Source organism: Temnothorax nylanderi, unplaced genomic scaffold, assembly GCF_030848795.1.
Source record: "Temnothorax nylanderi isolate EJ_2023f unplaced genomic scaffold, tnyl_v1.0 TNYL_tig0011_pilon, whole genome shotgun sequence".
NCBI classification, from domain to species: Eukaryota; Metazoa; Arthropoda; class Insecta; order Hymenoptera; family Formicidae; genus Temnothorax; species Temnothorax nylanderi.
In genome coordinates this window covers 1241204-1259198 of record NW_027249073.1, presented here as the reverse complement: position 1 = coordinate 1259198, position 17995 = coordinate 1241204, and the positions used below count along the sequence as shown (strand labels likewise).

Genomic DNA, 17995 nt, shown 5'->3' with positions numbered 1-17995 from the left:
CTAATGGTAACGCGCGCCGGTAATTCCTTGCGGTCTGTTTGTCGCAAGTCGACGACCTGGCCTCTCCGCCTCGTCATTTACCGAGGGAGGATTCTACGGCCAATGTCGGCCGACGACGACAATGACGACAGCGGGTGGTGCTTTCTCGCTTTCGTCACGGTTGGTGGTAACACGTAGAATTGGGTTAACATCGCAGATTTTAAGTGTCGGATGCCTTCCTGCACGAAATGCGATCGCTTTCATCAATACTTTCAAAGGATTTCCGTTTTCGACCATTGTCCACGCCGGTCTCATTAACTTCAGCTAAGAACTAGAAATAGAAAAAAGAAAGGATTCCTCTGAAACACATGTTAATGTCACTTTCTTTCTTTGCAATCTGTTCCACAGTGGGTAGAGGAGTCGTTTACGAATTTCGACAAGGGTATCAATTGGCGGAGTTATGTTGTGTGCGACGTAGCGTACACCAACGTAAACAATTGGCTGTGGACGCCGTTCATAGAGAGGGGCCCGGCGAACCGCATGTACATAGAAATCAATTTCACGACTCGCGACTGTTCGCTGTTTCCCGGGAACGCTCTCAGCTGTAAGGAGACCTTCAGTCTACTCTACTACGAGTTCGACGCCGCCACCAAGGAGCCACCCCCGTGGGAGCCGGACAGTTACAAACTTATTGGTGAGCGATGATGCAACAAAGCAATGGCAATTAAAGGATTCACCTCGGAAATAGGATAATGATGTTATTTCGAGAATAACAAATCTAAAAGCTTGCATTCCTTAAAAGAGATATTAAGAATAGCTTCTAAGAACATTTTAAAAGGTGGAAAATTAAAACTTTGCATAATTAGATTCTATATTTTTCATACATCCGTTCTCGTAACGTTCTCAACATAAACTCGTCGATCAATCTCAATATTTAGGACGGCTTTTCATGCTGATTTGACGTATTTGCAGGTCGGATAGCCGCGGGCGAGGGTAGGTTCAACACGAACACCGAGGTGGTGATAAACACCGAGGTGAAGTCGATCCCGGTGACGAAGAAGGGCGTCTACTTCGCTTTTCGTGACCAGGGCGCCTGTATATCGATCCTAGCCATCAAGGTATACTACATCAGCTGCCCCGAGATCTCGGTGAACTTCGCCCATTTCCCAGCCACGCCGACCGGTCGCGAGGTTGCGCTTATCGAGCAAACGCGCGGCACTTGCGTCCCGAATGCCGTCAAAATCGCCCAGCCGACTTTCCTCTGCAAGGGAGACGGCAAATGGTACCTTCCAACGGGCGGATGCCACTGCAAGCCCGGCTACCAAGCTGACGTGGACAAGCAAGAATGCAAGGAGTGTCCGATAGGCAAGTTTAAACACGAGGCGGGTTCTCAAGCTTGCGAGCCATGCCCGGAGCACAGCAAAGCCTCCGATTACGGCTTCACGGAGTGTCGTTGCGATCCGGGCTATTATCGGGCGGAAAAGGATCCCAAAAAGATGCCTTGCACCCGTGAGTATTGACCGAACTAAACTTAGAAATTCTTTCTATAGAACACTCATCGTTATTTTCAATTTTAGAAAGGTAATTGTCCAAATAATCACAAGATCTAGGAATTTCAAAGAACGCCCAAAAGATTAGAGTCTCCATTAAAATATTAAATTCTGCAATGTATACTTGTGTTATATTAACTGTTCGATGTAATGTTTGTGGGTTGCGATATATTGCGTTAAATGAAAAGTTTCGCGTAAGCGGGAGAGATGTGAGATGGAGAGAATTTGGAGGACGGAGTTCCGCGAAAATCTTCAAGAATATATTTCTTGCAGAACCACCTTCGGCGCCGCAAAACCTGACCGTCAACTTTGTCGATCAGTCTACAGTGATCCTTTCCTGGAACGCGCCGCATATGCAGGGTGGCAGATCCGACACGACTTACAGAGTGGACTGCGATTCCTGCAGCATGGGCGTCAAATACATTCCCAATACCGTGAGTTTTCTTCAAACCCGTATATTATACGCGATGTATACAAATTGCGCGATAGTTGAATTATTTCTCGATCGAAAAGTTGACGCACGGATTCGCTTCGATTGTGCGACAGGAGATCTTCAACGACACGAAGATCACGATAACCGGCCTGAACGCGGTGACTACTTATCGCTTCCAAGTGTTCGCCGAGAACGGCGTATCGTCGTTGGTCGGCAAATCGGAATACGTGGACATCACCGTCACGACGGAGGCGAGCGTGCCGAGTCTCGTGAGCAACGTCAGGATCACGAGCGTCAAGAGCTCGGAGCTCAGCATCAGCTGGGACGCGCCGGACATCGGGACCGGCGGAGACAACGATCTTGTCGAACGATACGAAGGTAAAGCCCAAAGAGAGCCGTAGCAACATTGCGTTGCTACGCCATTCTACGGCGAAATCAACTCTAAATTGTCACTCGATCGCGCGGTGGCGGCGGAAGGATTAATAATCATCTCGATATCTGGTACAGTGAAGTGTTACCCGCGCTACGACGACGCCACTAATGCAACCGTCATTCAAACGTCCGAGCTGTCCGCCACGTTCAAAGGTCTCAAGCCTTCCACGGATTACGCGATACAGGTTCGCGCTAAGACCACCCGCGGCTGGGGCGAGTACACGCCGGTGATATTTAAAAAGACACCCCACGCCATGGGCCTAGGTAAGCGCGTTCAGCGGCATTTAGATTCACATTTCGCAATCTCCCTCGTACCGCGCCTCTAACACGAACGTTTCACGCAGACTACGTCGGCGAGGATGACAACATGCAAGTTAGGATAATCGCAGGGGCGATCGTTGCTGTGGTTGTACTTCTCGTGATTATTATTATCATGACCGTTCTGATCCTTAGAAGGTAATTGAATCATTTTCAATATTAGAAATATATACCTCAAATATCGCGAGTTATCGCGAAAAGTTGCTTCTTTCCAATCGCTTTGTTCAATTCGGCTGATATCGTGGGATTTCGTTGCAGCAGGGCCTCGGATGAATGCAACAAGAAGCAGCCGAGCGACTGTGACACCCTGGAATACAGAAACGGCGAAGGTACGTTTGCATTTTGCTCGAAATTTCTTTGTATAAAGATTTATTATCGCTATTACCCCCGCCCTTACAACCTTGTCACTTTCATAGTTGTTTCATTACGCCCTTGTGTCTTGTGACTAACTTTGAATTCACTGGCCCGCCCCTTAGATCCAGCAAGTGTCGAAACTATACCCCATATACAAACAGACCCATAATACGTTAAACACCCCCCCCCCCTCAGTAGAGATTTTTTTACGGATGAGAGTGAGAGAAAGAGAGATAGCTGAACGTTAACACCATAGAGAAAATAAGCGAAGAGAAAGCAGTCGGGCTCTGAAATACGCCCGCGACAGGGACTTAAAGAGAAACGATCGCTTTCCAGCCAAAATTCACACCGATCTGGCCCATTGCCTGAGTGCGATTATTCTAACCAAATTCTTTCGATTCTTTCTTTTCATGTGCGATTCCCCTAATCTATCGAACCTGCCTCCATGAAAAATCCATGAAAAAATCCAATGAAACAATGTACACAATCGCCTGCTACTACAGGACTAGTTGTGACCTACAGTAAGTCTTCTCCAAACACCTCAAGTTTTGTTTTTTAGGAACTCAATTTTGTGTAGATTATTTTTGCAACCCCTGTACATGCATTACACTCTCAATTAAGTCAGACTTTACGCTTTTGCATATACACACATATACACACATCACACGTACGCACATGGCACCAACAAACACACGTGCGCGCGCCCGCGTAACAATTTTGCATGACACCTAATTTTCTTAGATACACATTACGCGTGCCCGCGTATGTGCGCATTGTGCTTGCGTGTGTTTGTTGTATTGCATTGTTCCGCGTTTCAATTGCATGCGTATTTGTCAGTGTGTCGATGTTAATAACGTATGTGCTTTTTATATGTATCTGGATTTGATTCGCGAAACATATCAGAAAAAATATAAAAGATAAAAGGAAAATAGAGATACGCTTGAAGGAGCGTATCTTTTTAATCAGCGCGTTGATTTTCTAATACCGGAAATAATTTTTACTTAAATCCGATTATACATACTTTCATAATTATTTCATTTGTGATCGAAGCAAGATATATCTGTGCCATTTCTCGCTTTGCGTCATTAAAAAAAGAATTCACCACCCGCAGCTTCTTTTTGTTTTGCTGTTTGTCAATTAGTGTGTTGGTTGTTGTGTTGTTCACAGTGCACTGCAAAATGGACAGTTCACCGATTGTGACAACCCATACCAACAACAAGAGCAAGTCCTCGCGTAAGTCCTTTGTTTCCAAAAATAATCTCCGGCAAAAATTTCTCGCGTCCGAAGGAAAAAAAATACGCTGGACACGTCCGTACAATATATTGAAGGCATAACCGTACGCACCGACACTCGTATACACTCTGAGTTCTCCACGATTGTTATAGTTTAGCTTTAGTTACGCTACGCTATGTTCTGTTCTTTCTTCACTGTCCTAGATATGCGACATGGATGAAAAGTTCGGAGGTATATATAAAATAAAAGCATGCCGCGGCCCCGTGTTTCGCAGGCAATTGCATCATGTTCTTGCATCTAATTTTTTTTTATCTTATCTTTCATTTTTCTCCAGGCGATCGTGCTTCGCGATCGCTTTTCTTCTTACCACGATATATGCAAAATACTTGGATGTTCCCAGACGGCTCAAATAGAAACTAAATTGGTTTGAATAAAGAAGATTGGAGACGAGAGGCGCCGTCGAGAGAGAAAACTGTTTGAATCGTCTGAAACATCCGGGACGAGCGGTGTAAAAGAATCGCTGGATTTTTGGGATGTATCGCAATGATCTTGAAGTAATGGCATGCAAGAAATTGTGCATTTTGGCATGTGGATTGGCTATGCGCGAATTTTTCTTAGCGCACATAGACACCGTCGTTCGACATTAAACAGACCAGATTCTAAGCTAGATAAACACATACAAGTAAAAAAAAGTGACTCTTTCACTAAAGTGGGACTGAGAAAAAAAGAGGAGATATATTTTAGAATCCACCTGCGTTTGGCTTTCTTGGTTGTGTCTTGTTTTTTGGAAAATTTAAACTCGCTGACGAGAGAGAATGTGTGAGTGTTTCTTTTTTGCGGGATTTGACACGGTTGGCCGTGCGATAGAGCGAATGTTGGGACGCGCGGTCTAGAGTTCTGTCAAAATTTCGCACCACCGGCCCTCGTGTTAATATAATGAACTCTGTTTTCGTGACGTTGCAGTGACCACGCCGCTGTTCACACCTGCAGTGGGGGTCGCCGCGGCGGGCGCAGGCGGCGCAGGCGGTGCAGGTGCAAGGAGTTACGTGGATCCTCACACCTATGAGGACCCGAATCAGGCGGTACGCGAATTCGCCAGGGAAATAGATGCCGGATATATCACGATAGAAGCCATCATAGGTGCGGTTCTGTACATTATCATATGATATTATCCAGCGGTTATCAAATAAGGTAGTTTTAGTAACTCGATTATACTCTTGACAATTTTCTTATGATCACAGGTGGTGGAGAGTTCGGCGATGTGTGCCGAGGGAAGCTAAAATTACCTCCCGACGGCCGGACGGAAATAGACGTGGCCATAAAGACCCTGAAGCCGGGCTCCGCAGACAAGGCCCGTAACGACTTTTTGACAGAGGCGTCGATAATGGGTCAGTTTGAGCACCCCAACGTGATATTCCTACAAGGCGTAGTGACGAAAAGCAATCCGGTGATGATCATCACGGAGTTCATGGAGAACGGTAGCTTGGACACCTTCCTGCGCGCGAACGACGGCAAGTTCCAAGTGCTCCAGCTGGTGGGCATGCTGCGCGGCATCGCTAGCGGTATGCAGTACCTCGCGGAGATGAACTACGTGCACCGTGATCTCGCCGCGAGGAACGTGTTAGTCAACGCCACCCTGGTTTGCAAGATCGCCGATTTCGGACTCAGTAGAGAGATCGAGAGTGCCACAGAGGGAGCTTACACGACCAGGGTGAGCGACAGATTCAAGTTGTGGAGTCAAAATTCGTAGAAGCTAGTGGCGTATACGAGACTCGAACATATGTATAATTTCTCGCCTAATTAATCTATCGTTTGTATTCAGGGCGGCAAAATCCCGGTACGGTGGACGGCACCGGAGGCGATAGCGTTCCGTAAATTCACGAGCGCTTCCGACGTTTGGAGCATGGGTATCGTATGCTGGGAGGTGATGTCGTACGGCGAGAGGCCGTACTGGAACTGGTCGAATCAAGATGTGATAAAGTCGATCGAGAAGGGCTACAGGCTTCCAGCGCCGATGGACTGTCCGGAAGCGATCTATCAGCTGATGCTCGATTGCTGGCAGAAAGAGCGCACCCATCGGCCGACCTTTGCCAATCTCACACAAACTTTGGACAAGCTCATACGAAGTCCGGATACACTGAGAAAAATCGCTCAGAACAGGTAAAAGCGCCCACGTATCATTGTAACTTGTCATTGTAATCGCCAAATGCCGATATAAAATTGCGAAACGAATTTTAGGATAAGTTAGTCGCAAAAACGATATTAGGACATTTGATCCGTCTTATGGATCAAATCTCTAGCAAACGATATAATTATCATCGTCCAACGTAAATGAAAGAAATATGACGGAATGCGTAAGATATAATCGGCGCACAACGAATAAAATTTGCTTTAAGTGCTTCGAGTGCACGTTCGCAAATCGCAGTTATCATATGTTTTCATTGACATTGTCTCAACGTTCTTTTCCTTTTCATTTATCTCTCGTTGAGTCGCTCGTTCATTAATATCTTAATAAGAATCACGCCGCATGCTACGTGACTTATGTATCGTGTCCATAAATTAATTTCTCTCGACAGCTAATAATTATTTTCATTCATTCACCGAAACGCTCACGCGTGGATCATGCTACATCCGTTTCACGCCACTTAGAATGGGATTCGGCATTGTGGCTCATTGATGTATGACGTCCCGCACAAGCCTACAATCGTATACACTTATATATATGATGTGCTCGTGCATATGTATGTACTCAGAAGGAAGGCCAATGTCTGCATACTCGTACTCGCGCCGTCGTGACATCTCGACCTGATTGGCATTACTGGAAGCAGGCATACACGTACTGGACTGCATTATACAATTAGCACTTGCTTTTTATGTTCGTGCTTTTTCTGTTTTTTTTTTCCAAATATCTCTACATATACTCTCGACATATATCCCCTAAGTAACAGTCGTCAAAATTTATTTCTACTGCGTCTACGCCACTGACGTTTATTTTCCGACACTCACGCGTGAGAAGGGAAGAGAACAAGATGATTATTGGATCGACTTGAAAATTCGAGTCTTTCTCTTTTCCTTCTCGCAATAGCATACACTTTTCGCACGACGTCTCGTCGTAATCTCTCGATATCGAAGAGTCACATTTTTACCTCGTAAACGGACGCTGCTTTACGCTTCAAAATGCACTTGGCCGAGCGAGGTTTCCAGAGTTAGCTGGCGGGAAAATTAATTTATGGACGAAAGTCTACGTTGTCAGTTGTGTAGAATACTTTTTTGCCGCGTTCCGGGGACTTAGAGACCATGCATTATGCGACGACTTCAACAGAGCTTTCAATTGCTTTCGCCGCTTAACGTTTCTACGCTCCTTGAGTCTATGGCTCGCATTTCAGTTATTCTTTACAAGAGCTATGTTTAAGAGGGGGCTAATTTTATACCTTTATGTTGCTTTTCTTTTTGACGGGTTTCGACAAAGTTGAGTTTTGCCTACGATCGAGTAGAATATTTATAAAATATCGACGAGATAAAAATATTTCATTTATATAGCAAGTGGTCTGACTGTAATTTCCGCGTTTCCTACGAGAGTCAAAACTTGTAATCGCAACGAAATCCGGTAAGCCTCCTCCCTCACATTTTCCGAGTATCCCATTGGCATGGACGAAACATTACATTATTTCGCATATCTTTTGTTCGCGAAACAGCGTATCGGTTCTCGCGTTTTATCTTTATGCCAATGGGGCACAATATTTGCATTTGGAAATCTCGTTGGTTTCTCTCCTATTCCTTCGTTCCGCCTCTTTTTCCCCCCTGGGCTAATTCTTTGTGCTTTTGGTTTTGTGGTGTCCTTTGGTACCTGACTACGAACTACCGCAACTGCAACGCAACTGCGACAACTATCGTCCACGACAACAACAACAACAACAACAACCATCGCCTACAGCGTGAGGCCGCCTGCACACAATCCGTACTATGTCACAAGCCATACGGCTGCCGCCCAGGCTGCGGCGGCGGCTGCGATGCCACCAGGCCCGGCCGCGAGCACGGCGAGCCCGTTCGTAGACATAGTCGGCCATCAGGCCCATCAACATGCCCAGTCAGCGATTGCCGTTCCAGTAATGCCACCAGGAGCCGGCCGTAGCTTACACTATCACACACACGCAGCGACACACGCATTGCCACACCAACAACCACCGCTCACCTATCCCAATTGGGTCCCGTTCTCTCATTTTGGCTGAGAATGGTTACGCTTGAATTAGAACGCGCAAGATCATCATCATCATCATTATCGTCATCTCCGCCCGTCTTTCTAACCATCAGAACTAATGCCTGGCATTTAAACGACGGATCTCAAAAGACTGCATTCTATATCATTGCAATTCGCATTATCTTTTACGGTCGCGCTAGTCGTAGGGAAATTATAGTCGCTCTTTCAGCAAGATAGTAGAAAATAGTATACTACCAAGTCGTGTCGGATGGAATAGTAGGTGTGACGAATATAGAGGTATAATACAGCCGATAATACGTTATCGAAGTGCTATAGACTGTATGTACAAGAGTAGTACCGTTATAAAAGAATCTCTTTTCCAGTCTTTTTACTACGAATTATCGACAAATGCGAGGATGTAGCGTAGATATAAATGTTAGACGATATATACAGAGACTTTCTCTACGTTGAACTAAGCAATAAACTTTACCGTTAGAGCGTATATTATTGATTGAAATTGAAACGGGATATAAGTTGAGAGTTTAAGAGTGTTTCCAAATTTTATAAAGAATAAATTCAACCATCGAATAGCAATATAGGTTTAAAGAGCGAGCTTAGAGAGCAAAAGGCGATTAAACGTGGTGTGCATAAAAGCAACTAGAGTCTTTCAGGTGTTCTCATAATTCTATATTAGCGGTCATAGCTTTCATTGATATACGTATAAAGAAAAAGACATACACACGTACACGCAATCACACATACATTTACAGAGGGTGTCCCAGAACTAACGTCATTCCTTTCGGCTGCAAATTCTTTGGTCAATTTAGGCTCTATAAAAAAAACAAACGAAGTTTTTGATAGGAAAAAGTCGTCTGCAAGTTGCTCAAAAGAACAGCCATAGTCTTACGACACCCCACACGTCATTTACATTAAATTGATATAAGTATTTATCGTGTAATTTATTAAAGCCATCGATTTTATCTTAGCGAAAGCTGCAAAGATTTATTAGCATATGTACAGCACGCGTGCGACCGGTTGACCATTTTAGAATAGTATTTTTATACGTAATATATTAAATAAGGGACGATGTAATTAACGATTAACAATGTTAGGTCGTATTTCCACATCGATGAATCCATCATGATCGTAATCATAACACTAAAATTCTTAAGTATTCTCACAGAATGCGATAAATGACACGCCATTCCAAGAGAAACGATTGATTTACGATAACATATTGATTGCAAAATTCACTATTTGGACTATTTCCCCCTTTACGTTCTCTGCAAATATTATATTAAAAACTTGTCACAACATGGACCGGAGGTGAGGCACTTATCCAATGACAGGAATAAAACGATTCGCCGAAATTCTTTCGTAGTTATGTTTAAGTATTGATCATACGGAATTCATTTTATTTTATTTCTTTAATTATTTTTGAGATCAAACATAAACTGCTATTTATACAAAGCTTAAAATTATTCGAAGCTGTGAAGTTTAACTTTAATGTTGTAAAAGAAAACGCGTGCAGGTATTCGCATCAATACACGCGCGAACGATAGGAAAGAGATAAAATTCGGAAATCAAAGCCAGATAGGTTGAAACTAGCTAGCCTGCAGATAGAAACACACACCTAGTATGACCTCCATCGCACTAACAAATGCTAACAATTGTCAGAATCAGGGAAAGGGGTGCTCCACCCTCGCCCCCACCTGCCTCATCGGAATCTTCCAACGTGCATTTGAGAAACAGGTAAAGAAAAAAAGAAAAGATAGTCCAAAAGCGGCGAATTTCCCACACACCGAATCCCCTTTGTGGATGAGAGAGAAAAGAAAAGAAAAGAAAGAAGCGCAGACGAACAAAGCGCAATCGTTTCCGTTTGGTCCAGTGTCCTAGATAACACAGAGTTCGCCCTTTAACGTTTCGACGATTCGATTATGTTGACTGTGCTTTCACGTTCTCTCTGCTTCTTTGACGCGATAATGAAATATCACCGCTACGTAGACAGCGGTCTCCCTGCTTGGTAAACCTCTTAGTTTGTGTTGCACTGCTTGCCTTCATACGCACCGTAATCCATTCACGTGTACATACACGTAAACTGTAAACTGTATCACTAACATGTTACATACGATACATCCGTCCTCGTCAACAGTACTATTGTAGTATTGTTAGCAGTTAGCGTTACTATCATCTTCATTATTGTCATCACATCGTCATTGTGTCGTCATTACCGTCATTATTAGCATTTGTATCACTTTTATTGCAGTGTTTGTCTTATTATTACATGTGTTACGTATTATTACTATTAGTATTATTTTGATTACAATAATTACTTTAATTTTAATTTTAATTTTTAGCATTATTATTGTCGAGACGAAGAGAGATTGTACGTTTGCACCGGTATTTAAGTTTCGTAGCGCCTGTACATAACGTTGTACAAAAATGATGCACAAAACTTACTTAATCATATATACGCTAACATCGGCTATGCTTATTTTCTAAAATGTATAATTCGTATTATAATTTATAATTTATACAAGGCCGATCAATATTACACATATATCCATAAGAGACGATCTAGGAGCCAATTGTATATACTTAAATAGCTATTTTTCATCTAAGTTAAGGCTTTATACATTCTATTATTCTCAGAAACTTGTGAAATAAATTATATCAACCAAATTATCATTCTTAGATTTTTGTGCAGATATTCTAGAATTTAGACTAGTGAATTTTGATTGATTTATTCTTTCCACCTCAAAAATCGACGTGATAATAATAATTTTATGTACTTAAAATACAATTTGTATCATATCTGAACATTTGTGTATATTTCCTTCCTTCGTATAAGCCAGGAACACGGTTGCGTTTTACCGCAGCCAATAATACATGCTTAATAGTATAATTTATATAGAAGTAAAACATAATTATTTAAAGTTCAATCAATTTAGGAATATATTATTGACAATGGAACGATATCCCACACATGATTTCTTTGATATCCCATGAAATAACGAAGACATTAGTAACTTCAATAACGACGACGAAATGTCGAACAGTCTACAGCCAAACAATAGTCTTCTTTATTTTATCCTTAGCTTCTCTGTTATTAACTTGTGGCGTAGTCAATAGCAAAACGACCAAAGCATCTAAAACATACATTTGGACTATGCGAATGTGAATGTATTTGGATAGCAAAAGAATTTAAGGAACCCTGAAATTTCGTGTGCCCTAACTTCTTCCCCGCTGTGAACGTTATTCATTCGTACAAGGAGACATTTCTTAACTTGTTATTTTTGACAGGGGCACAAATCCACTGGCGCCGGACGCGGTAGACCTAACGCAATTGAATTCCGTCAGCGAGTGGCTGGCTTCCATCAAGATGTCACGATACGCGGAGAGCTTCGAGCGGGCGGGCGTGACGACGCTGGAAGCGGCGGCGCGCGTCACCGTCCAGGAGCTCACGGCCCTCGGCATCACGCTTGTGGGACATCAGAAGAAGATTATGAACAGCGTGACGGCGTTACGGGCGCAGATGTCCGCCACCTCGCAGGGTTTCCTCGTGTAACCGCGGCCGCGACCTCAAATCCCGCGAACGGATCGTACGTAGAAATCAGCTGATCGACACAGAACATCGCTACTCCATGGATCTCACGAATTTCCGCTCATTCGAGGCGCCCCGACGCGTCGCCTCCGAGGTGGAAGACGACGACTTCCCCTCATGTATCATCTAGGACTCGTGATTACCTAGTCAGAGCGACGATGTCCTCGAGAGAATATTTCTTCGCGCGCGAATAGATCCGACGAACTTAACGGCGATTGACTCGAGATGAAGCTTTCACATCTCCGAAGCGATACGCGAACGCCGTCTTATAACCGAGAGATTCTCAAGCACTCGGTGCTGCAGACATTCCACGTTAGCGAGAGTCAAAGGAAAGTCCATTCTTCGCATTTACGACTTCTCTCAGGAACGAGGGAGGAGTACGAGGACCACGCATTCGCCATCTCGCATCTAAACCACGTGCAACGACTTTTACCGAATTCGTAGAACGATACACCTATCACGGAACTTCTACGATCTATAAGTGTCAAAGAAATCGCCGTGACGCGAGCCTAACGAGAACGGATAATTCACGAAGCTCGTTTCAGAACGTCCTGAAAGATCGGCATGAAAGGCTCTTAACGGGATCAATGTAACATACCGAAAGACTCTCCTACGAACAACGAGCGCCAATACTCTTTCGTATTTCTTAGGCCGTTTCCGATGACCGATCTACCTAAAGATCAGACTGACGACGGAAATAAACGAGCCATCCCTTGTAATCACTGCCGCGAAATCTTTCGTCACTAATGAACGCTCTCCCTTTAGTTTAAAGTACTTGTGTAACAACTGTTGGATTGTACACACTGTATATTTTTCTTCGGAGACTTTTATTCAGATTTACAGCCGAATTGTTTTTTCTTACTATTCTATTATCGCGCTAGGTTTTGTAACATTTTGTACTGAACGGCAGCTCATTTTAGTACGTATCTACGATATAGATCATTGAACGGCTAACATATCGGCCTAAATGTCGTTCGAATATGTCTGTTCCTGGCCTCTTTTCTTAAGTATACTAAAGTTACGTGTTTATCTTAACGATCGACATAGCAATACGCATCTGACAAGGAAAAAACGATGATTAGAGAAATAGAGAACCGTATCACGAGAGAAACGTACCAAAAAACGGATCGTAATAGTTTCCGAGATTTCGGAGATCGATAACGTGACAACAATGTAGGTACATTATTTCATGTAGCGAATGTAGCGAGTGCATTACATTATTGCGCGTATGTCGCTTCGGCAATGTACATCGATCGAGAGCAAGGGCGAACGTTAGCGAGATCGTCATTATTAACTCTTTAACGCTAAATTACGATTCATGCCTTTGCGTTACCTGTATAAGAACGTCGTACGCGCGGCCTACAATATAGGTATACCTTTCGATTGTAACGACAAACGGCGAAACGAACGAAGCGGACATGTGCCAACGCAAGTGTACAGGTGTTACTTTAGCGCGAGACTGCGTGACACGGGATAAACGAGCGGAAAACGAGAGAACGCGTGAATGCGAGTGCGAATGAAATTGCGTCGGTGAGTGGACGAGAGAATCTGCCGCGACTCATTTTTCGCGCTATATTCGTATGTACACGAGCGTGCGATCACGAAATCATTCTACATATATACATATACATATAAAGATAGATAATGTGTTGTACAAATACGACGCTGCGAAAAGGGACGAGCGAAGAGTGAAACTCTCTATCGATAGAAGAAAGCACATGAGACATCCGTTCGTGCGGAAAAACGTTTTCAAACGCGTCCCTCATTAGCGAGCAATGCGTTAACATATCAACATTATCGCGGAAATGCAATGTGAGCGGAAGAAGGGACGCGCTCGCTCACTCGAGATCGAGTCGAAACTCTAGTAAACTACTCCGTTTGATCTCCGATTCTTCCCTTCGGATCCTAGCGAGTGACAAAAGAGAAAAGCCAGCCGGAAAAAAAAGATAATGAACGTAAAGTCAGAGAGAGGGTGTAAGATATACGCGGACAAAAATACTCACGTATACGCGAGCGACGACGCGTGCGACTGATACGGGGCACGCGCGTCCACTGGGTAAACTCTTTTTGATTTTCACAGTCCGACCGACGAGTTTCCTTGCGATGCAACGTCCATTCCAATATACATGTATCCATAATAGGAAACCGTTTCTTTTCCTTAGAAAACGCGAGAGAAAGAGAGATAGAGCGGACGGAGAGGCTTGCTTCACCGTATATCTCGTTACATCCGCATTTGTGTAAAGACTGCATCGATATGTAAGTATCCCCGGGATACACACACGTTACCGGCGACTTGTCTTAAAAGCGACCAACGGAGCGGCAGACATATATGCGTACGGAAATATTGCGCGTTGAGATTAAAACGGCTTCCAAGTGAGTTCGGCGAGCCACGGAGAAATTCTTTTATTTTCTAATTTAACGGTTTAACGCCAGTAACATAGTCGACGATGTACAATCGAGCTTAGAACATATATACCTGGAAGGAGAATGAAGGATCGAGCCTGTGTCCAAGTTGGGTGCGAGAGAGAGAGAACCACGTTTTTTAAGGAAAAAGAAAGATGATTAGTAATTCCTTCGTCCGCAATGCGCAAGCGCGGATAGCGCGATGAGCGGGACGTCATCTCTACGCTGGCGCATTGCGAGCAAAAGTTATCAATCTACCTTTCTTTCTCGCACCCAACTTTGAGTACTTGGACCGACTTGGACTGTAGACACAGATCTTTTTCACGGGAAGCATAGGCAATTCCTCTTCCAGGTATATATGTTGTAAGATATCGAGGCGACGTTGGATCGCGATGAGTAAAAGCGGACGGCGCGCTTTGGGAGGCGAGAGATTCCTCGCGCTCGATCAGATACAATTAAGACAACGACAAAGCGAATGTCTTTCGCGTTTCCAGCCAATTCTCGCCCATTCTCTTCTTTAATCAAAGAAGAGGCGAGAGTCGCGCCTGCAAAGCGCCAAACCGGTGATTAAAATCGATCGGTTTCGCTTTTGTCTCGAAGCGCGATCCAACGGTGCTTTCCTTGTAAACGAAATGTTTGCTCGAAGTTACACTCCGAGCGAAGAATACCGGGATGCGCACTGGTATCTTTTGACTCGCCGTACTTCCTTCCGCGTAAGACGTATCGATAAAGAAAACGGATAGGGGAGAGCGAAAAATATCGGAAGGCCGCACGGCGATGACAAAATCTCCCTTAGGAAAAAGGAAAAGAGAGAGAAATAGAGAAGGCTACCGAAAAACGGCGATTAAGAAGCAATAAGTAAATACACGCAAATGCAGATTTTTATATAGAAAATGTTAACAAATTTCAGAAAATATTAATTATCGATAGCGCTATCTTCCTAAATGTTCGTAATTAAAGATTAAACGAAAAGAAAGGTACGATAAAATGTAAGGGCGAGATTGCGTGGGGTCCGGGCCGAAAGGGAAACGAAAGAAAGGGGGAGTCGCGCGCGAGGCGAATTCGCGCCGCGATCTCGATTATAATGACCCCCCTTCCCCCCCCCCTGGTAATAATTCGGCCGGGATCCCGCGAGCGGGAGGAAAAAGGTCTTAAGAACTTTCTCAAGCTGTAACTGTCTGTGTTTTAGCGACGAGTCTGCGAGTGCGACCTGAAAGTTTTGCGGATGCCGATTAATTTCGATATGTAGATTTCATAGAGCTCTATCAATATCACACAGAAACACACACACGGCCACGTGTTAGGCACAGGGGGAGAGAAAGTACGCGAAAACCGAGAATTGTATTAGTTGAGAGAGTAGGTATGTCGCGTAGGACTTCTCCGATTTTTTGATTTTTTTTTGTTCCCTCGACTCCTCCGCGGAAACCTTAGGCCTGTTCCCGTTCTATAACTTTTTCCTGTTTTTGTTTTTACAGAAATTTACGAAGTTACGCGTTCGCGTTACACTCTTTCGGTAAAAAATTTTTCATATAAAAACATATACAAATATATATAATTATACATATTATGTCCATATATGTCTTCTTTCTCTTGTATCTCTTTATATACATATATACAGGAAAAAGAAGAAAAAGAAGAATTAAAAAGTAAAAGAATAATTTTTGCATTGTTTTTTTAAATAAAAAGTGAAGTTTGAGGACATAACAAAAAATTGTCCATATATAATCATATGTATAAATGTAAAAATCGTATATAAAATATGATTATGATCATACAATATAGAATATTGTATAATCTAATCGCAATTTTACTTTTTGAAAAGAAACAATGCAAAAATTATTTTTCTAGTTATTTTTCAATTATTGTTCTTATTATTTTTTTTAAATATATACAAGATTATACAAGAGAAAGAAAACATATATGAACATATTTTATATTACATACAAATATACTATATATTATGTATTATTATATATATGTATATTATATATTATGTTATATAATCACATATATATCTTTTTATATGAAATATTTTTTACTAAGCACACAGCTTTCTCACAGCTTTCGATCGTACTTTACGTCATATGTTTTAGTTATTTCGTACACGCGTAAAACTTAATTAAAAGAGACGAGATCGAAGAGAAAAGAGCGACAGGAAAAAGCCTGAGAAATCAAAATTACTTCAATTCGCCCGAATGTCCCCGTTGCGGTGAAATTTTTGTTCTTTTTCTCTTTAGCGTTTCTTCCTTTTCTCAATTTGCCGACACGGAGAGAGGATGTGAGAATGACAAGAGCGGCTGAGAAAGGAAAATCGCCTCTCGCGTTTCGCTTAAAATCCTGTGTAATCGATTTTAACTTTACTACTATTTATTAAAAGAAGAAAAAAACTTATTTATTTCTTAGAGATCTGACTAAATTGCAAAACGTTTTAATTATCGTAAGTTATCTATTACTATTTAGTGGCGAGGACGATATATAGGGCGGAACGACGTATTCTTTCCCTATTTTCGGAGTTTCCGAATAAACTCCGCCTTGTAAAAAGATGGTGAAGCGAAGCTACAGCTACAGTGATAAATACGTATCGAATCTGTACGCAGCTATTATATTATATTATGTTTAGTTAAGCGTTGATTAAATGACTTACGAGCGCGAGTTGTTTTCTTTTTTTTTTTATTCTTATACTTTCTACGATTCTCCTTACAGCGAACTCTGTACCTGCTTCGAAAAAAAAAAACGAAAATCTGCGAGGACAAGCAAAGCATTACAGGTACCGTCCCATATATTATACATAACTCACAAAGAGAGAAAGAGAGAGACACACACATACCATACCAGACACACGCGCGTTTCACATACACACACGTACGATAATTTATATACACTCGCCGAGCTGAGTTTTCATAAAAAAAAAAAAGAAAAATTGGTTAATTGGCGAATCACCTCCGTGTGTCTTCGATTCATTGTATAAAGGAGAATGCAAAGAGGGGGAAAAAAAAAGAGCGCGAGCAGGGAGTTACTGTCGACAAATTTTGGAACGTGTCTAAAAACAATTTTTCCTATGGTGTTGTCAAGACGATGTTGATGTACATAAGATATAATAAATAATATACCTTATACGATGTAAATCGCGAGATCGATCTGTTTCCCCTCTATCCTCGCGTGTCCGTCGTTAACCCTTTGCGTCCCAGTGGTTTTTCTGTGAAACTACTATTTTATACTACTGGTGGGCTTTCTGGTTTTGATACAAAACCACCTTTAATTCTTGACTTATGGAGCACTTTGGTGAGATCTTTTTATTATTCTTTTGAACATCTTTTTATTTGTATGTATAATAAATGTTTTCATGTTTTTTTTTAAATTTTTTTTATATTCAGCTTCAAAGGGTTAATGTGTAAATGTATAATTATTGTAACGGAGTGAAATAGAAAATTTCGTAATATTGCCGCGCCACTTCTATCGAGATTAACTATTGCTGAATTAATAATGCACCA

At 42.5% G+C, this 17995-nt stretch overlaps 1 protein-coding gene across 18 annotated transcripts in view; it reads left to right on the top strand.

Moving 5' to 3' along the window:
* The window catches only part of Eph (Eph receptor tyrosine kinase), a 93443-nt gene extending 75814 nt beyond the window's left edge, over positions 1-17629 (top strand). For 3 of the 18 annotated variants that reach the window (XM_071697150.1, XM_071697151.1, XM_071697152.1), the window contains exons 4-16: positions 388-673; positions 952-1488; positions 1803-1963; positions 2076-2340; positions 2470-2658; positions 2739-2850; positions 2971-3041; positions 3570-3587; positions 4234-4299; positions 5263-5439; positions 5541-6010; positions 6122-6459; positions 8234-11317. In XM_071697150.1, the coding sequence (XP_071553251.1) occupies positions 388-673; positions 952-1488; positions 1803-1963; positions 2076-2340; positions 2470-2658; positions 2739-2850; positions 2971-3041; positions 3570-3587; positions 4234-4299; positions 5263-5439; positions 5541-6010; positions 6122-6459; positions 8234-8528 (2985 nt within the window). In that variant the 3' untranslated portion in view covers positions 8529-11317. Of the gene's footprint in view, positions 1-387; positions 674-951; positions 1489-1802; positions 1964-2075; positions 2341-2469; positions 2659-2738; positions 2851-2970; positions 3042-3569; positions 3588-4233; positions 4300-5262; positions 5440-5540; positions 6011-6121; positions 6460-8233; positions 11318-11800 lie in introns of those variants that run through there. The other 15 variants (XM_071697158.1, XM_071697157.1, XM_071697153.1 and 12 more) reach the window with 15 other exon arrangements.
* Positions 17630-17995: the final 366 nt, after the last annotated feature.